The sequence below is a fragment of the Mus caroli genome, chromosome 3 (assembly GCF_900094665.2).
Source record: "Mus caroli chromosome 3, CAROLI_EIJ_v1.1, whole genome shotgun sequence".
NCBI lineage: Eukaryota > Metazoa > Chordata > Mammalia > Rodentia > Muridae > Mus > Mus caroli.
The window spans coordinates 92,135,234-92,156,513 of record NC_034572.1 but is presented as its reverse complement, the minus strand read 5'-3'; the positions used below and the strand labels follow the sequence as shown (position 1 = coordinate 92,156,513).

General features: G+C 46.7%; 1 protein-coding gene across 2 annotated transcripts in view; it reads right to left on the bottom strand.

Annotated features, from left to right (window-relative positions):
• The window catches only part of Notch2 (notch receptor 2), a 170,818-nt gene that overhangs the window by 54,362 nt on the left and 95,176 nt on the right, over window positions 1–21,280 (bottom strand). For both annotated transcript variants that reach the window (XM_029475637.1, XM_021157432.2), the window contains exon 5: window positions 14,471–14,593. In XM_029475637.1, coding sequence (XP_029331497.1) covers window positions 14,471–14,593 — 123 coding nt within the window. The remainder of the gene's footprint in view (window positions 1–14,470; window positions 14,594–21,280) is intronic.

Sequence of the window (21,280 nt, the reverse complement as noted above, 5' to 3'; positions counted from 1 at the left end):
TCTACATGCTTCATATACCTCCCTTCATGCTTGTGCTAAATGTCTGACCACCCACACTTCAGCCTGGTTTGGCCTTCAGCCTCTCTACTATAGAAGCAATATAACTGTCACTTGCTTAGTTACATATTCTTCTCCTGCTCCCTCACTGCAAACAATCTGTCTGGGGCTTCTGTGTCTTTGCAGCAGAGCCATTACCTTGCCTGACAGGATGGATGTGGATGTTTGGGGTCTCCCCTAAGAGACCTTCCTGCTCCTCCCCTTGCTTCACTTGCAGGGCCTCTGAGAGAATGCATATGACTACCATGATCTGGCCCTACTGCTGGATGCAGGATGGCATCCGATCCAAGTTACATCACTGTGTCTCTTTCCATTATTGGACTGAAACCACCCTGCCACAGGACTGACTGGCTAAGGCTGGTAATGGTAATAGGGAAATGGTAAAGTGTAGAGCAAAGTAGAATATCATCACAGCACTAAGACTACTGGCTCCTGTCACTCCTGAGTCAGCTGGCTGGGAGCCCACCCATCAGCACACAGTTCTGAGCAGGCTCTCGGTGTACAGCAAGCTTCTTGATCTGAAAGGAGGTTCTACCGATTGCTACCAGAAGTATCAGTGACTCCAGACAGACTAATTGAGAAGGGAGGGAGTAAGGGAGCTAACGAGTGAAAGAGAAAAGCAATGAATGAGTGAGTGAGTGAGTGAATGAATGATGGGGTGAATGAGTGATGGGGTGAATGAGTGAGGTAGTAAGCAACGTGCTGAAAGATTGAAGGAGTGAATGACTAAGGAAGAAGGGGAAGGAGGAAGTGATGAAGGGAGGGAGAGGAGAGAAGATGGAAGGTGTAGAGAATGAAGGGGGGAGGAGCTGAGTAAGGGGAGAGGAGAGAGCACAACAGAGCAAAGGCCGAAGAGCTCAGAGTGCAAACACCCACCCCAGGATAGATGACGTCACTCGGTACAAAACATTTGCTCCCTTACGCTTCTAGCAAAAATGCTACTTCAAAGAATGACAGCTGTGTTATTAGGATTCGGGCGGGGCTGAGAAATAAATACATGACCACAAAGTAGGTAAAGAGCTGTTGTAACCTGGGTAATTGCTGAGTCTAGCCCACTGCACTTACACTAACGCAGTCGGCTGTGCTGCCCCTGAACCTCACTGACGTGTGGAATGCTAGCATGGTCCGTGTCACCATTCTTTAGTGAGGCCCCGAGATAAATCTGGGTATGAGACACTGTTGTGTTTAAAAATATACTTTATACATACTATCGTAAGAGAGACTGAGTAAGAAAGAAAAAGTAGGTAAAATAATATTTCCTTGGGAAAGAAACCTGACACTCCTGGGAAACGATAGTAATAGCTGGATTGTCTACAATGAAGCAGACATTGTGAGCTGCCACCCAAACCATGTCATTTGTAACCGAACGACAGGCTCAGAGGAGTCACTGGCAGGCAGCAAGGGCAGGAAAGCTGGGACTGTAACTGGTCCACCTTGCACTAAACTTAACACAGACTCGTGGTGTGAGTCGGATGGGATCAGACCAGAGCTACAGGCTGCATCTTTCCAAGGGCACAGGCATGCAGGGGGTGGGGTAGGGGTGGGGGTGGGCTGAGATGGGATGGGGGGGGGGGGGGGAAGATGTGAAGACCAAGGCCATGAGTCACTCTGCTGGATTAGGGGAAACTTAGAGCAGCAATGCACTGCCTGAAATGGAAACATGCTTGAGGGGTGGGCAGCTCACGGCTGCTTCAATGAGGCTGCATCTATATGTCCATTTGATACTGCTAGTTAGACACAAAAACAGACAGCTAAGGGCACCCCAGCTTAAAAGTGATTTTCTGCAAACCACATCATTTTTCTCTTAGGTTGTAGAACAAGAACTTCCTAGATTCCTTTCTGATAGTTCTTTCCCTCTCCCTCATACAAGTCTGTCACCAAGCTCTATGGTCAAAGATGCTGAAAATGGTAGCCTGGGTAGTTACTACAACCCCTTGCTCCGAAACTTCCAAAAGAAGTTTCCTAGGATACCACACTTCGTGTCCACATCTGCTTTGAGCAGGAGAAAACCAAGGCAGAAAGAAGCCCCCAAAAAGGGGGGGGGGCGGGCTCAGCAGCGAGGAAGCTTCCCAAGCTCAGGGAGTGCTGTCACCAAAACCGTTACCATGCCAACTCCAAACCGGAGCCCCTCCCCCAGCCCAGGGGCTTCTGTGGCAGTACCAGGGAATTGAACCCAGCACCTTGCACATGCTAAGTAAATGCTCTACCACTCAACTACATCTTCATCCCTGCCCCCAGTTCCTAAAATCCAGTGAGAAGGCGCAGCTGTCTGAGATAAAGACCATCCTAGTGAAGGCAGCAGAGCAGAGGTCATGAGAGATTAGGATGGGAAAATTTCGGCACTCAAAGGAACACTGGGTGCATGCTCTCTGGTCATCCGACTTTTCTCATTCCCCTCAGGAGCACAGTGCTTGCCTTTGTGGGAGGAAGGAGGCTTACTTCAGAAGAAAGACACAACACAGGCAGGTCTAGAAGACAGCAAATGAATGCAGCATACTCTCCCACTGGAGATTTAAAAGGCTGGAGATGGTTTAAGACTTTAAATTTGAATATGAACTCTGGATCTGATGTAACAGGTAAAGAACAGTTGGGGGAAGACATGGTTGACAGTAAATCATCTGTGAATACAGGCAGGACAAGGACAAGTGATGCTTAGCAGGAAGAGAGGGAGAATACTGAGTCCTGAGCTACCTAGCAAATCAAAGTGTGCGGTGGGAAGGGAGACTTGTGTTGTTGCCCGGCCCTAGTCTTGGCAACCCTGTCATCTGGGTCAACACAAACCACGCTGTGAACTCCCTGAGTAGACTGTGCAGAGTTCAGTGAGGCAAGTCTTCAGAGGACAATAATCACCTCGTAGTAATTTTCACTTGGAGATGCTGCAGGCTGCCACCACTTAACCTTGGGACCAGAGCAATGGGCTGCTTGGGCCCTCTCCGACTCCCTCGGGCACAAGGAAAAGAGTAGGGCTTGTCTTTCTAACACAGTCACAAGGGGCCCAGATCCATCTGGTCTGAGACATCACACTCACCAGTCTGCAGCTGGTAGATACTCTAAACACGGACACCAGCTGAAGCTACCGAAAACTTCTGGCTTGTCCCTGTACGTACTGTCACACAAGACTAGCCCTCCCCTTCAAACATCTTTTCTGACAAACAACAGCTTCTGGCAGCTCGTCTAATGCTGGGTTTTTTTCCCTATGGCAGGGCTCCGCACATCCTATGCTCTCTACCCCTTCCAATTGCAGGGTTAACTACTCACCATCCCTCAGACGTTGCTTGTGACTCAGTCATACCTCTACATGCCCATCTCCCAGAGACTCACCACTGCCACTATTCCAGTCATCTGTCCTGGCATCTGGCAAAGCTGAACTTTATCCCACAACTCTCAGCCCTCCTCCCATTAGGCTACAGGCTTCACAAGGGGAGGGTCTGGATCTACCATCTGCTTCAGAAGGTATGCCAGATACACTTGGGGTTGGTGGAAAAACAGACTTTAGACAGCAACAAATCCACTTATGCTCTAGATGAGGAGTAGGGCCAGAGAAGTATGCTAACCTGCCCAACTGTGAATAGCTCTTTACAGAAGAACTAGAAACACAGATTCAAAATGGAAATATGTGCTTAAAAGGTTGGGACTGACAGACTGCTACAGAAGTCAACTTTCAGAATGGGAAAGGAATCTGAGCTTACTACTGAGGGACAGGAAGGATTGAGAAGCTCGGAAGAGAGCTCAGCAGGATTGCAGGTGAAGACACCACCAGCCCACCATTTGTAAATAAGGCCCTACACTGGGTTTGTAAGAGTTGGGCCATGCCAAATGAGCCACAGCCCATTAACACAAACACCATTTAGCAGCTGTAACAGGCCAGGGTACTTCTCAATGCACCACACACACACACACACAAAAAAAACATCTCTCTGACTTGGAGTTACAAGAGATGGGATGAGAGATCGGGAGGCCACTCAAGGAAACAGAGACCTGAGCTCTGAATATGCCTCGCCCCCCCATCTGTGGAGTTCAAGGTCTGCAGGGAATATTTCGTCACATCATCAGGCACATTAAGAGTCAACACACATCTTGACAATAATCCCCACACAAGAAGCATAAAGTTTAGTTAGACTGTCCCTGACCCTGTTCCCTTCCTTTCTATGGTAAATTCACCTCTGACACATCCTTCCAGCCCGCAATCACTAAGCACACGTGTCCAGGCCACAGAGAGCATTTCTCCAGTTTTATTCTATAGACTTTCTCTATGCAGACTCTAGTTTATTTCTCAAGTTAAAGGGCAGAGGAAAAGTCATACAACTGTACAGGCCTGGAGGACTCCTGGTGATTGAACTAGTCCTTTGCAATGTGCGTGCACTCGATGGACGCCCAAGTACCTGCTCCCAGGGAGGGTGGGAGTAGCTAAGGTATGAAGGGAGAAGGGAAGTTCCCAGAGCTAATTCCACACCACCATCTCCTTCCGGACTCCTCAAAACCTTGTTTCCTGCATCATGACCAATGCCATTTTCTAGAGAGCTTCCAAAATGATCTTAACATATAAACCGGATTGAGCCACTGCTTCTCTGAACCCTCTGATGGTGTCTCTGGTGGGATACGATTCTGCCACTTGTCCTGCTTTCTGTACCAGCTTCTCCACTTCTTTGTCCATACCTCAAAGTGGTCGAAGTCCTTCACCTTGACATTAGGACACGTGGTTCCCTGTGCCTGGGGACATTCTTACCCTGCCTTCCCCACATAACTCTAACTCACAGTCTACATCTGAAATGACATCTTCCCCCAGAGACCTTTTCTGCCAAAACAAAATTAGTTTTCCCCATTAATAGACCTCCTCTCATCCTCTACTAACCTTGCAAGCCATTCCCTACAGATCAGATTTTATACATAGATTATTATTTCTCACTATTGTTTAATTCAGGACTTTAAACCTTATAGAGAAATGATGGCAGCCATCTACCTCATTGCTGAATCCCCACAGCTTAGCAAAAGACCCAGCTAATAATATCCAGGAATGTTAATTTATTAAGTAAGTGATTAATCTGTCTTCTCTTATTATCATAATCTCAATAGAATAAGAACCTTACTTTTCCAACAGCAACAGAGGGTATCAATTCTGTCCATTCCTCAGTCTCCTTCTGTCCTTATCTACATCCACCAGTCAGCTCAGGAACTCCTCATCCAAGTCCCTTGCCCTGTTTGCTAAACGACATCTCAATGTGACACCAAGTTCCCCTTGCCTCTGTCCTAATCTACTTCACTAGATCTAAGACCAATCCGTGCAGTGATGACAATTTTCTTCCTAACTGAAGTCTACCCCATCCATAAAGACATCTTCCAAGACAGTGACCTGCAGTAGAGTCCTGCAGTCCTCCTAAGAGCACCGCCATCTTTGAAAGGGTGCAGGAAGAGAGGTCCGGTCTCGCAATTACTGACCTCCAACAGTAAAAATGGATGTATTAAATTATTTCTAGGTGCCAGACATCTCTGTAAGCTCTTTCCATTTACTGCCAAACATCATCTTTCCAAGAGGTGAGCTCAATTTACAAATGTTCTCAACAAAGAATCCAGGGGGAAAATGGCATCATGAACACCAGAAAATCTAATGTTCCCTATTCATTCATTGCCTCACCACACACACACACACACACACACACACACTCACACACACTCACACACACACTCACGCACACTCACACACTCATGCACGCACGTACACACGCACGCACGTTGTGTCATGCCTGGACTATTTGTACTGGAATTACCCATGAACAAAGCAGCCCTGGTTTCTACCCTGTAGTCGTTTAGGCAAATAGTGGGTATCCCACACAAACAACGATAATACAGGGTGTCAAGTATTTTAATGGGTACCTGTTGCCTCAGGAGAACAGAGAGCTAGAGAACAAAACTGGGAAGTGAAAGCCCGAGGGACACATGGGCAGAGCAGGCTGTCTTCGAGTGTATGTGTGGGTGGAAGGAAGGCGTGGAGAACATTTCTCAAAGAATGACATGGAGTACGCAGTTTGAATGAAGAGGGACCAGGGCTCACTTGAGGCACTGAGAAGGAGAAGGTGCAGCTGAATTGCAAGGCGTGCATGGGTAGTGGGGAGATGCAGAGAGCTGGTTCTATGCAGCACTCTGCAACTCCATCCCAAACCAGGACTCGCCACCAAAGCATTTAAGGAAAGAAACAGCACATCCGATTTGTGCTTCAGAAAGCCCGCCCTGCTACAGGAAGAATTCGCTGAACTCCACCTCACCCCTCCAGGTCAACAGCAATTTAAAGCACAGAGGAGCCGAAGGCCACTGTGGCCACTATAGCAACACGAGAGTCTGTGGTGCATCTGGGGCAAACTCCGGATGCAACAGCACCAAAGCACAGCCGGGCTCAGCCTCTGTGAAGAGCTGAGCCAGAGCTGGCATTCAGGAAGCTGACCCCTGGCACAGAGGCTTCTCCAGCAAGGAAGGTGGTGCCAAGCTTCACTCTCGCCGCTGGAAGGCCCATGTGTTGGCTCCATACCCACTTCTTTAGGCTCCTCACTTCTAAGCCAATTGACACAGGAGGGCCCTCACCTCACAGGGAGGTTCAGGGTGAGGGGATCCAAACAGCCCAGAATTTCTCTATTCACAGACAAGTAGTTACTTTGTACAGAATGAGTAGAGTGGAAAACTCCACCATGGGGCTATTAAAAGGTTCTGCAATATAAAGTATGGATGTGTGCCACATACGATCAGATAAAGAACACACTGTAAAAATACTCATTGCCAGGAACTAGCACACTGAGAAAGTGTTGGTTCTCGGCTCTCAAGACACTGACAAACTCGGGTTCTAAAACAACACACAACAGCAGGGTCAGTGGAAGGGGCTGAGAAGCAGCAGAAGAGACAGGAAGGATGAAGATAACTGTGTGTCCCAAGAAAACAAAATGCTCTGCAAATAAAACTCAGGGTCACAGGCTGTGAAGGACAGAACAGAAGACAAGGAACAATAAATGTTCTCATAAGATGTAAAGGAAAAGGAAGACAGGCTGAAATAGCAAGGGAGAGGAGCTGCACTCTGTGGGAGGGAAGGATGGTCTTCAAGAGATCACAGGGAGAACATCAAGGACAGTGATGCTGACCATCAGGGAGGAAGAAACATCCCACCCAGGACTCATCACCAGATGCAAAGGAGACATGCCTAAAATCCCAGCTTACACTGGAGACCCAAGAATTCTATACTAGCAAAATGCTTTCACACATGAGGACAGCCTATCCAAGAGCTTCCAGCACCCGATGGCTACCAGAGTGCATCCCTGAAGACGTCACATCACTCACAGTTCCCTAATTGACTGAAATCAGCCAAGATGAAGAAGCCACACACATGAGATGCCTGTGGTATAACTGATGTGTTGCACCAAAGCCACACTCACAGCCCAAGGCGTTAGGATGCACTAAGATGTCAATAGTCCTAACTACACTATAAAGTGAATTTTTACAACCCAGATTACAAATGGAAAACCCATGAGGGCAGGAAAGGTGAACCAGAGCCAAGAGACACTCTCACCCCAGAAGAGCTGCTCTGTCAAAAACACACTAATAGCAAACGCTGACTATAATGTGGAGATGAGGGAGAAGTGGGCTCCTACACCCTGTTGATAGGAATGCCTTATCAGGACGGAAGCTGCTCACAGTTTGAAAACAGAACTACCAGGGGCTGGAGAAACCACTCAGTAGTTAAGAGCCCTGGCTGCTCTTCCAGAGGAACTGGGTTCAAATCCCAGCACCCACATGGTGACTCACAACCACCTGAAACTCCAGCTCCAGGGTATTCGATGCTTTCTTTTGGCCTCCATGGGCATTGCGGGCACATGGAACATACACACACACACACACACACACACACACACACACAAGCAAAGCACCTGTACACATAAAAATTAAAAGAAAAAATAGAACTACCATGTGATCCAGCAATCCCATACGGGGAAAAGAAGCCAATATATCATGGAGACATCTGTTTCCATGTTTACTGAAGTACTATTCACATCAGCCAGGAGACAGAGACAACAGAAGTTTCTATCAGCTGACTATGCATACAAAAATATGCTATGTGCACATCACAGACTATGATTCGACCATGTAAAGAATACATGTGATCAGGGCTGGAGAGACAGCAGTTGTTAAGCTCACATATCAGTCTTCCAGAGCACCTGAGTTCAAGTCCCAGCACCCACATAGGCGGCTCCAGCAACACGAGTATCATACACCTCTGGACTCTGTAGGCAACTGCCCTCGCATGCACATACACTCCTGTGCACATACTCACATATCGGTTTTCTTAACAACAACAACAAAAAAGAGTGTGATCTTGTCACTCTTGCCTCTCCTGGTTTTCACTCACTCATCCAGGAGCTGTCACTTATTAAAAATGGTCCCAGGAGTGTGCTACATACAGTAAGACCAGCAATCTACCAGGTAAACTGAACCTATAAGCCAGATGGAGCAGACAGAGTACCGCAGAGGCTGCAGCAGAGGCAGGCAGAGGTGAGCAGGTGAAGCCTTCTTGTGGGATAGCCTGTGACTCAGTGGTGCCTCAGACAAAGCTTTCTTCCAATCTCTTCCCTCCCCGTTCCTTAACTTCCTTCTCTGCCCCAACTTCCTCCTTCATTCCAACTTCCTCCTCCATTTTCTTCAGTTTGAATACTTGTCACAATTCTGGCTTCAATCTTGTCTTACTCACTGGACAGAGTTTGCCTCCCAGACTTAATAGATTCTCATGGAAACTCACTGCCCCTCCCCCTCCCCCGCAAAAAAAAAAAACAAAAAAACAACTCTAGATCTGAGGCTCTGGGCCTGCCTCTACCTACCTCATCTGCCTCTATCTCCCTCTACCTGCCTCTATCCCTCTATTCTGGCTTCCTGCTAGTGAGGCTCTGGGCCTGCCTCTACCTACCTCATCTGCCTCTATCTCCCTCTACCTGCCTCTACTCCTCTATTCTGGCTTCCTGCTAGTGTTTTCTGAAAACTTACTTCAAAGTCCACATCAGAGTCCAAGCATAGCTTTGCCTTCTCAGTCCTCACTAGGTGTGTTAATTCTAACCCACACCGCACCTCTTTTGGAATCTGTCTTGTTCATGCTTTCTATCTCTTACAGTGATTCCATGCAGGGTTTCATCTTCTTTTGACAAAGCTTACAAGGTAGGACTTGTCTTTGCTTTGTGCTCTTTATAGACTCACAGAGCGCCCTGGACTGTGAGTTGTTCAGTAGGTGTCTGCTCCTGAGTGTCCTCACTGTCATTCCATAAGGGCTTAAAAATCTGGAATACAACTGCTGGCCTATAGTGAGGCCCAAGCTAGATATGAATAAGGAACTACGGGCAGGAGGCCTTCCTGGCCTAGCCCCTGCCTTCGCAGCTGTTTCCACCCACATGGCCTCCTATCAGCTGTAAAGGGGCCTCTAGGCTGTGGACGCTTCAGGTGATCACCCGGGTGATCTGTCCAACTGACAGGAAACCAAAACTGGGGGTGGGAAGGCACTTTCCAGAAGGTGGGCTGGAGGTCAAGTTCTAACAACCGGTGGACAACAAAGAAGGTGAAGTGTGAGGAGTGTTTTCCCATTTACTCAGACAGTGTCTTAGCCTAAGACATGTTCCCCACTCCATCCCTATAGTCTTACACACACACACACACACACACACACACACACACACACACACACACGGGGTAGGGAGTGCTTCCAGGGCGACTCACCAATCAGAGGCTGGACCAAAGCAGAACCACCTCACTCAGCATCCAAACACCAGCACAGGCTCTGCTCGCCAGCCCTGGAGCTCACGGCCCACCTCTGGCACAAGCACTCAAATTCAGGCCAGATGTTCTTTCTGAAACCAGAGCAAGAGCAATCCTAACCCCCTCTGAAGGCTTGCTGCCTTTATTATATAGGAGAGTGAAGAGCAGATGCGGTCCACTTGATTGACTCAAATCTACCTAACTTTCATTGCTTGCCTCTGCTTCATGTCCCAAAGCAGTGTTCCAAGCCCAAGTTGAAATTACACTTCTGGATTAATAATGAGAGCAGGAGAATCAATCACATCCGCCCTGGGAATGAACTCAAAACCAAAGCAGCCACACAGAGGAATTTGTGAGTTGAGCTTAGAGTCAACGTTAATTCTGAAGGAAATGAACCTTTAAGAAGAAAATTCAAATAACCATCTATGTAGACAAAACATTAATCTACACTGCCCTCATAAATTTGGGGCTTTTTAAAGTTCTTCCCTTCCATGGACATTTGCCAGAGTAGAGCTGCCCTGATAAGAAGGCAGGAGTCCAACAACGGCTGCATAATAAATGCAACTGTGCTGAGCCTGCACCAACCCTCTGTACTTTCCTGCCTAAGGAATATCTGCATATTCACTTTCTCCATCAGTCAACCCACCCCCAACACACGCGAGCAGAGCTGCCTAGTTTTGGAGGCCTGTAGACTTGGAAAAACCCTCACTAGTGACTGAAGATGAAAAGCTCTGTACTGAGCTACAACAGCCCCACCCAGCCCCTGGGGAGGAGCTACCACCAAACAAGGTCAGAACAAGGCTAGCCTGCTCACCATGGAGGCAGAGTTGCTCTGCCCGAAGCCGAGGGGCCAGCAGCAGCCAGCTCTGCACAGCCCCTGGAGCTGTAGCAGCACCTCTCACACAGAGACAACAGAGAGGCACACGGGTGCTTCTAAAACTCCTAACAGTCACTTTCAGAAAAAGAAGTGAAATTAACCCTTCAAACTCAATACATCTAAAACATTGTAACTGTGACACTTAATCTCTAAACATTCCCAAATGGAATATTTAACCTTTTCCTATCAACCTCCTCAGAAATCAGGTATTGTGCAGCACTTACAACACCCCTGAATTCAGACATGTCACATGTCAGACTCTCTCAGGCACTATCATAACAAATGGCTCCAGAGTGTTCATCATAACTGATGCTGCTGAAGAAACACAAAGGCTACAAGACCTACTGCTGCACCCTGATTGTCAAGACCCCACAGAGTAAATAACATACACGGGTATAACAGGCCATAAACAAAGCCTGAGAAAAAGAAACTCTTCACTGCAAATCAACGATGAACCGAACTGGAGATGCTTCTATTCACCTGGAGGTCTAGAGTCTCGAAGGATGGATGGTGTTTCCTGCTCGCCCACTTACAGAGCAAAACTGCCCTGCTGTCCTCACGAAGGACGAGGCAACCTCCTGATTTCCCCATGGATGTGCAAACCCATGCTGGTTCCTTCTACCAAGTAATCTCAGCCATTCTCTTGGGGCAGGCTAGAAACCTCATTTCCTCTCCCACTAGTCTGGTACAACCCTCCTTGCCTATCAAACGCAGGCCAAGCAGCGCATACTTCAACCACAGCTGGGAGCCGCGGGGGAGTTATGAACAGTTGTAGCAGGCTCTTAGGTACAGGCAAGAGGCGGCACACTGACAATGAACCCTTCACACGGTGTGAATTCCTAACCTCAGAGTCACCGGTGAGGTTCCCAAGAAGAGAAAACAAATCATGAAATCCTAGAATAATGAAATCAGAAATTGAATTTTTGAGCATTAAAGGCACTTCAATGGTCTTTATCCTTAAAAGAAAAAAAAATAAAAGGCACCACCTCACAGAGCCCTCTTGGTACAGAAAAAAAGAGACCACAGATTTGAAACTCAATAAACCTAGATTAAAACATGAACCCAATCACAATTTATTTGCTAAGGACAGATAATTTAATTCTTTTAGGTATGCACTGTGCATCATCATCATCTAAGAAGAAGGATACTCAATAGGTTATACCCCTAATAGAAAATATGCAATTAGCACGTTAAGATGCTGACACATCTAACTCTGCTCATTCCTGTCAATTCTGTAGAGCTCAGAGCACTAACAGCAATAAAACAGGGTTCCTGGGAAACACAACTACCTCTGTCTTCTCAGCATCAGCAGAAGGCAGCCATTAAGTCACAGCAGCTCAACCCCCTGCGCCTCCACCTCTCCACCACAGCAAGCAGCCAACAGTGTCTGTATAGCTGTGGAAGGCATCAAAACGAAAGGCAGCCAGAGGGGAGCAAGAGCCTCACTCACCTGGACAGAGGGAGGGAGGGGAAGGCTTCCTGGGAGGAGAGCACCTGAGTCAGGCAGGGAGAGGAACAGAGGGGAGACCTGAGAAAGGGGAAGTTGGCTGAGGACCGGATGTGGAAGCATGCTTGTGCAGACAGGACTGTTGGGCAGAATCGCTAGGGTGAGAAGAGCTGACACACGCATGCGGAGACTAGAAACCGGACAGACACAAGGTGTGGTGCTTCACACAACCAAGGAAGAGCTTGGATTCCATCTAAGAACAGACACAGCCTTGTCATTGGAAATCAAAGAACCGGTCTGAGTGAAGGAGGAGGCAAGCCAGAGGCTGAGGGTCATAGCATGACAGTGATCAGCAGAAATACACCCTGCCTGAGGAAACTTCTCCATGACCTCTGCTGCCCTTTCTACAGACACTAGGAACCGGGAGAATGGCACTCCAAAGAAAAGACCGCCATCGCAGAAAAGCACTGCCTGTACACCCGGGTTAAACACTGGTTCTCAGAGAACCCTTCCCTACCATGACACTTCCAGGTTAGCCAAGGTTAGAGCAGGCAGCCTGATGCAGCATCAGGAGAAGAGTCAGTTGTGAAGTTACAACACCAGTTACCGAGCCCTGGCGACAGCAGCCTGATGCCCATGCATCACGCTCCACAGAACAAGCAGAGGTTAGGACAGAGCCATGGCCGGCAAGCATTTCTCCCAACCCTGTGTACTGCATCTTCAGAAGAATAAGGTCCAATATTAACAGTGACTATTTCTCACATAATTAACTTTCTGATAAATTTCTAAGCTGGAAGAGAAAACGGTTTCTGAAAAATGTGCCACAGGTGTGGTAAAAGCTAGAGAGAAGAAAACCTGTCAGGAGGTGTTAGGAATGATGTCCCGGGACCAGGGCATCATGAAGAAACTGCAGAAGTCCAACTCTAGACCTGTGGGAAAGCACTCAGAAGAACGGGGATTAGAAGTAGAATTACGGGCTCTTCCAGAAAACAATCACAGCACTAAGTTTTAAATCCTCTTTAGACTTTTCTATCCATAGTCTATAGTACAGAGGCACTCTAAATAATTATACATTTGAGAGACCCAGAGCCCTGGCTGTTTCCTGAAGGAGATAGTTCAGGTTTCTCTGGTCACATTAACTCACTCCTCCCTCTTCCGCATTAAGCCAATCAACTTCATTCAAAACATGGTCAGTGTAGGCCGTTGAGACAGTGCAGAGAAGAAAGGTTCCTGCTGCACAAGCCTAGTGCCCAGAGTTCAATCCCCTTGGAGCCACATGGTGAAAAGAGAGCATAAAGACACACCAGGATGTGTCCTCTGACCTCCAAATGATGCTATGGCATATGCACTCCCACATACATACACAAACATACATACATACATACACACACACATACATATGTGTGCTCACATGAAGGCATGTGCACACACACATGTACACAAATAGAAACTTGATGGCTGGGGCAGGACAGAGTTTCACTGCATAGTTCTGGATGCCCTGGAACATGCTTTGAGACCAGCTGGCTCAAACTCACAAACATCTACCCATCTCTGCCTCCCAAGTGCTGGGGTTAAAAGTGTGCACCACCATGCTGGACATAATTAACTTAAAGACTATTTATTCAGCTCTTCATTTCTTAACCAGTTTCTAACTTATCTCTATATCAGTCATAAACAGGTCAACATGAGCAGAATCTAAAGCCAAATACCTACATAAGATCACTCACCTTTTAAAAAACGGGTTACAAACCTAAGAAACACAAGAAACTTCAAAAAGGCTAAGGGTTTAAGCACAACTGACCTACTCATGTCAGTGATAGGGAAAAAACTTACTTTAAACTACTGTGCAAAAAAGATACAAAAAAGGAGGAAGACATAGTAGAAATGATGTCACCAAGAGTCCCTGCCCATTGCCCCTGGCAATGTGATAGGACAGATGTCTGTCCAAGATAAACCATAAGCTCTGGGTTCTTAAGATATGCACAGTTTGTTATGCATCAAAGTACAATTTTTTTTTCCCTCTCAAATACCTACAGAGCACTTCTGTGTCCAGACCACAGGCTGACAGATGCTAAGCTCTGCTCTCCAACCCAGAACAGTGCTTGTCCCAGCTCTGAGCTCAGAGCTCTTCTTGCCCAGGGGTGCCTGTGAACACACTTCAAAGTGGGCAAAGAATCACGGGAGAGTCCCACTCAAGGCCTGGGAATGGAAGCCAGGCTCCACACTCTGACAGCTAAGCATCCTATGGTAACATGAACACAATACCCACTTTGCTAAGAGTTTTGTCTGCCACGTGCCGTACTCTACCCTGAACCTACCAGTCCACTGAGGGGGACAGCGGCAATTGTAGGTATTGACACCATCCACACAAACTCCTCCATTCTGACACTTATGGTTGGGGCAGTCGTCGATATTCCGATCACAGGTGCTCCCTTCAAAACCTGGTGAAAGAAGAACAAAAGACAATGAGGATCTCACAGCACAGTGTTCTGCTCTCACTAGCAGGTCATGGTCACAGGACAGACCTGCTTTGCAATTTCAGTGCATATCCCAGCAACTGCTGCACAAGAAATACCCAGTCCTCTACTCTTTGGCCTTAAGCACAGCTAGACAATGAAAGTCATTCAGTATGCCTCTTGCGTTCATAGTTACCTCACATTCATTTCTGTGAAATAAAATCAGAGAAGACAAATGTATACTTGGACAACCATTAACTGGTTCCAAACACCAGGGTATTGGGTTTTCCGAAGCTCCTGTCTAGATTCCTAAAAAGAACAGCTCAATCAATCAATGATTAATTAAGTCTTTGGGGCTGCACATAGAGCTTGGTGGTAGAGTGCTTGTCTAGAGGACACAGGCCCCAGTTCCACAAAAAAAAAAAGGACAGAGAGAGAGAGTAGAGGAAAGAGGGAGGAAGCTGGGAATGAGAGGGAAGGAGGAGGGAGAAAGAGAGGGAAACCGGACATTTCTGTGAAGGGGAAGGAGGAGCACTGGACCTAAAGGAGGAGTACTGGAGCTAAAAGCATGCAAGTGAGAAGAAATAGCAGGTTGGGGGCAAGCATGGAAGGCCAGTCAGGGACACGTAGGGGAGGCGGGTAAGGGGCACATGGGGAGAAGATCAACCAAATGAAACAGAAAAAGGAACCTGCGCTTTCACACGCTGATTTTAAGAAGGAATGAAAATACTTCAAGGACTTAAATTTTACCTAACCCAAGAAAAATGTTTTAATGAATGAATAAACTGGAGGAGAAAACAGTGTTGTAACAACAAGATTTAAGTCTCTCTCTTTTTTTTCTTGGACAACAGGTCAGAGGATTCCAAAACTACTCGGGTGACTTGGGTGGGAGGACACAGGGGAGACACTGAGCTTGAGGTAGGAAGAGCAGAGCTGAGTCACAGCGTCCCCACCTGAAGCTGTTCACTGCACAGCGTTACGAACTCTGAGTCAGCGTCGGTCAGTTGGTAGGGAGTCTGAACACACCTGCCCAGCCTGCCTTTCTGGACTGGTAAGTGCCACATCGGGAAGAGTCCTCCACAGTAACACAGGCTTTGGGAGAGGTGGCACTGGTAGTGACTAGAACTGCCAGTATTCCTAACTTCCTCTCTCCATGTGAAGGCTACATTGCTTGTCTTCCACACGTCTGCAACTCTAAAATACTAGGCTCACCCTAACTCCCTGCGGGGTGGTTCTCTGTCACTGTCACTAAGTTTCTTTCCTTCCTTGTGTGACCAAACCTATGAACTAAAGAAGAGAAGCCCTGTCAGCTCTAAGAAGAGTGGCCAGTGAGCACGTATTTGAAGCACTGTGTGACCAAACATTCCTCAAAGTATCTCTTACAGATTTCCTCATTCTACTTACACTAGATCCTGGGGTACCACAGTGATAGACAGATGCCCTATTTGTGGGGTACAGACTTCAATCACGTCTTGCTCTCTTCTTTCCTAACCACAAAATAGTATGAACTCTACATCCAATTTGCTGTGCTGAACCATGGCACAGTGACTGACGATGTGACAGGCATATAAATGAGTATAAACCAAGTAGACAAAACCAAAAGTCACCTTATAGAAGACAGAAATAATTAAAAGCTGTAGAAGCATACACTTACATTTTTTTAAATTATCAAATTACTTCTATTTCTGTCTATTACATGAAAGTCTTACAAATGGACCAGTGCACAAGAAGATGTAGAACTGCTAAAGCCCATCCCTAAGCAGTGATAAAGGGAGGCTTCTGACTACACCTCTACCATGCAGTCAGTGAGTAGCTTCCCTCCGCAGCCTCTGCTCCAGGTCTGTCCTCAGGTCCAGGTCTGACCTTCTTTGATGACAGACAATGATGTGGAAGTATAAACCAAATGAACCTTTCCTCCCCGATTTACTTTTGGTGATGCTGTGTCACCATAGCAACAGAAACCCTAAGAAAAATATCATCTCCCTAACTTAGTCTCTCATGACTAAGGCTAAATCGTGAAGAATAAGGTAGCAGGCTGGTGGCAGTGCCCTTGTAGCTCAGCCAAAAGGAATGTTAACTGGGACCTTGACGTTGTACTAGCTAGTGTTACAACTCATTGAATTTACCAATCATGTACAAATTAAGAAACAGCAACATTTCATCAAAACCATAGGAAGCAAGAAAGACACTGTTTTCATAGCTGATAATTTTCAAAATAGTTCTTTCTCATCAATGAGTAAGCAGGGGAAAAGGAAATGAATTTGCTTTGTTAAAAACATAGGTTCCAAGGTCAGACTCGCAGTCACTGAGGAGACCCCAGCACAGCATCCCACCTACATTGCTGCTAGGATTCCCAGGACCTGGCTCCAAACATAAATGAGTTTGATGTAAAGAACATTTAAATTAACCAATCAGATGTCCATGAGTACAAGGGCGAACGTGGACTCAGATACACATAAAAATTCATTCAAAGACATGTAAGAGGCCTAAATCAGAGGTCCTCAACCTGTGGGTCAGGATCCTTGGAGGGGGGTCACATATCAGAAGTCCTGCATATCAGATATTTACATTAAGATTCATGACAGTAACAAAATTAATTATGAAGTAGCAAAGAAATAACTGTATGGTTGGGGGTCAGCACAACATGAGGAACTGTATTAAAGAGTCACAGCATTAGGAAGGTTGAGAACCACTGGCCCTAGATAAAGGTGCTAAAATAGGAGTGGGATCTTTTCTAACGAGCTAAGCAAAGCTTGCTTAAATATGGCCAAAAGCTCAAGCAGGGAAAAAAATAGATCTCCTCAGAACATCTAAACAGTGAGGGGGCAGGGGACAGCCACAGAATGGGAGAGAGTGCCTGTGAGTCACACATACAATAAGACTTGGATCTAGGATGTATTTTTTTAGAACTTACACAGCTTAACAAAAAATACAAATAACCCAATCACTAAATGATAAAGGCTCTCAGTGGACACTCCCCAAACAAGCACATAAACAATAAGCAATAAGGACCAGGTCTTGTCGCTGCAAGCCATCAGGGAAGCACAAATCGAAACAAAGAGATGGATAATGCCACATCCCTCTGGACTGTTATAATCAAAATGGCAGACGGCAACAATGCCGCCATGGAGGTGGGAACTGGACTACTATTTGGCTACTGGTCGGAGCATAGTGCAGTGTGACTACCTTGTGAGTCTGGCCACGCCTGGAAGTTAGCGTTACCACATGACTCAGCGACTCCGCTTCCAGGTAAAGACCCACAGGACAGAACTTGGAGTCAAAATGTCACCCCCTGAGAAATACACGGTGGCAAGACTGTGCGACAGACTATTGGGCAGGGAGCAAAGGAAAGGTATGGCAGTGCATTCTACCATGCATGTTGTAGAGCATCCAAGTCACACTGAATGAATAGGGGCCCACACGGTATGTGTTTCCATCTATATACAATGCCCACAGTAGGCAAAGCGAGTCACGAAGTCCATCACAGTCACCCAGTACTAGAGGGAGTTAGGAAGAATGGGCGGCATATAAACAGTCAGAATGTGGTTCTTCTGCAGCGTGAGAACATTACAACCTGACTGTGGAGATGAAGACACAAATCCGTAAGTCTAGCAAGTAGGAGCTACTGTACATCTACAAGAGGAAACTGGATGGTGTGTAAATTATATCTCAATAAACCTGTTAGTCCAGGGGAAGGTTCTTAAACGTATGAGCTCATACTATTTTGCAGCAAGGGGATTAGAGCATCCGCTGGGGATCATCTCCTTTAAGCCTCTTATATTATAAATGCGGAAGCTGAGGGGAACTGGGCTGGGCTCACTAGCCCAGAATTGCAAGGCTAGTGGGCAGCATCCAGGAGGGAACCAGAGCACCACTCAGTATTCACCAGTCTGTTTTATGAGACCCCAGAGCTGTCTGCCCTACAACAACCTGAAAAACAGAGCTTAGGTTAAAAGTTCCGAGATCTGAGCAAACTCAAGCCACATCCATTCCTCCCCAATAAGGCATGATTGACACTTTAAAAATAGAGATGCAGACACAAATAATCACATTAAAACAACTAAAACTCTAGAAATCTTTCTGAAAAGGGCTAGCCAATTCTTGAAAGAAACTGTCCATCCAAAAGTGAGGGTGGGACAGGAAGTTACAGCCATCACTCCCTTAAAACATTTCAAGTCTGCCGGAGGAGTAACACGCAGATCAGATATGCGGGTCGGTAGATGCATCAGTCACAGAAGGGCTCCCAAGGAGTCCACTGCTCAAAGCCAACTCCGGTCCTTAAAAGGCCAAAAGGAGAAAATTAAACTCAGAAGGGCCATTTTAAGACTGTGCCATTAGGAAACTGTGGGCCACCCTGCTGAGCAACATTCAGTGAGGGACATGTCCTCCCATGCAGAGAGCAGCTCTCTTAGGAGAGCTGCTGTCGGCCTGTCTTCAGGCCCTTTCAATGAGGGTGGAGAGCTGCTGGCAGGAGAGGAGAAGCCTCTCAGGCAGACTGAGAGACCTCAATGGCTTTTTTTTTTCCTGGAAAGAAATCTCACAAAGGTGAAGGTGTAGGGTGTGATCTGAATGTGTAAGACAAGAGCGCACACCCCTGAGCATGGAAATGGTAGAGAGAACCACTGCTGGTTGTACTTCTGCTCGCCAACAACAGAGCTCAGAAGACACACAAGTGCGCGAGGCCTTTCCTGCCAGGAGATGACACATACTCAGCCTGCACAGCATACAGGCCCTTGCACTTTACAAAAACAAGCTTTCACTGACAGCAATGGACAGACCAGATGGCATTCTGAGAAGTCACCATATAGAGAGTAGAGAAAAAAAAGCCAGTACCTTCCAGGACTGTCCATGCCAATTGTGAACATTTCTCTCAATGTTGCACAAACTGAATGACTTTTGTGGTATGAATTCCTTCCTCCTGGGTCAACACAGTAACTACAGTGCTCTCTGCAGGAAAACCTGCACCTTAACCATGCAAACAGAATCACTAACATGTCCTACTCCCCAACTTTCAGAACTGAAAACACTCAAAATCACTTTTATCCAGTATTAGTGTCCTTGGACAAAAGCGGCCAATCCTGAGATGCAGGATTCCAGACAGGAAATGACATCAGTCACACCCACCATCCTGGCAAGCATCTGTGGGCGTGTTCCACATGGGCCCTGTTTTCAGGTGTTTGGGACAGTGATCAATAAACAAAAACAAGGGTCCTGACCTTCAGTCGAGCTGGGGGACAACTAGCAATAACCAACAGGTATAATGGAGGAAATGACAGGGTACAGATCATACAGTAGGACTCTAAGTGTCACAGAAAAAGAAAACAAAGACTGAGGCCAGGGCCAGTAATTATGGGGATGGAGGGGATGGCTATAATTTTAAATAGAGTGGTCAGAGTATGATTAGAAATGCAAGGACCTGCACTGTAGCAGAAAACAGCAGTGCAGGGGATGCAGAAGGCCTTGTGCCCCGCTGACTCGGTTTCCCCACTGTGACAACAGAAATGACAATTCTATTAGGCTGGGTGTGCCAACACATAGAGATTCCTATTCTAGCAGCATCTCAATCCCCTGTCCAGAGCAGGAACAAGGAAGGGGGAGTGAGGAGGGAACTACAGTAAGAAAGAACTGTGAAAATGAAAGTCTAGGAGACCTGCGAGAACACTGCCCAGGCCTCTCCTGGGATGGAAGAGAGCATGAGCCTTCCACACTCTGGAAAAGCCTAACTTGCTCACAGTGCTGTGCACCACCCACTCCTTCTATACATACAGAAGGCAGTCATCTGTCTCAGATCAGGTGATCCCAAAAGACAAGCACTAGTCCAGTGAGCCCTCTGTGCTGTGTGCAGTACACCTGGGCTAATTTAGCAAAACAAACACTAATTGCTTATAATGGAAGCGTCTTCTTCTCCTCATATGTAAACTACTTTTAATTTTAATCCAAACTGCTCAAAACATTTAATGAGATGTCAAACACGCCTAAGCGGCCTCAGAAGCAGATGAGCGTGTGACAGCCACCAGGTACACCAGGTGCTGGCTTTGGAAATGACCTGCCTGGGTCCCAGGGCTCTGCTTCTATAGGTAGGATCAGCTGTGCAACTCTCAGTAAGTGACTTAACATGCCAGACTCTAGACACTTCCTCTGAGAAAACTCAAAAAATAGTACCTACCTCCAAAGTATTAGAGATGTGTGCACACACACGCATGCATGTGCATACACACGAATAGACACACACACACACCAAGCACAGCATGGAATACAGCCAAACCTCCTTACTCCACCACTCCAGCCCTGGCAGTCCGCTGGCTGTGGAATCCCTGGTCACCTCCTTTCTCAAGGAGGAGCAGCCATTCTCATTTGACAAGCCTTTCCTGGCCTCTCTCAGAATTCCCTGAGGTGCTTTATCGTGCCTATCGGATAACAATGCAGAACAATGCGAGTGAATAATCGCTCCCCAGCTAAAGACTTCCTTTATTGACCTCTCTAACTTCCGGTCAATATCTTGCTGCCAAACAGCCTCCTGTTCTAGGCAACTATTAAAAGCAATTTTCTTGAAACTGAAAATGGCACACGGCCCCCAGCCATAAATCACACTAACTTCAATTATGAGCCACTTGGGCCATTACATTAGATTATTAGAATGTCTGCAATATTAAAATATCTACAAAGGAAGTT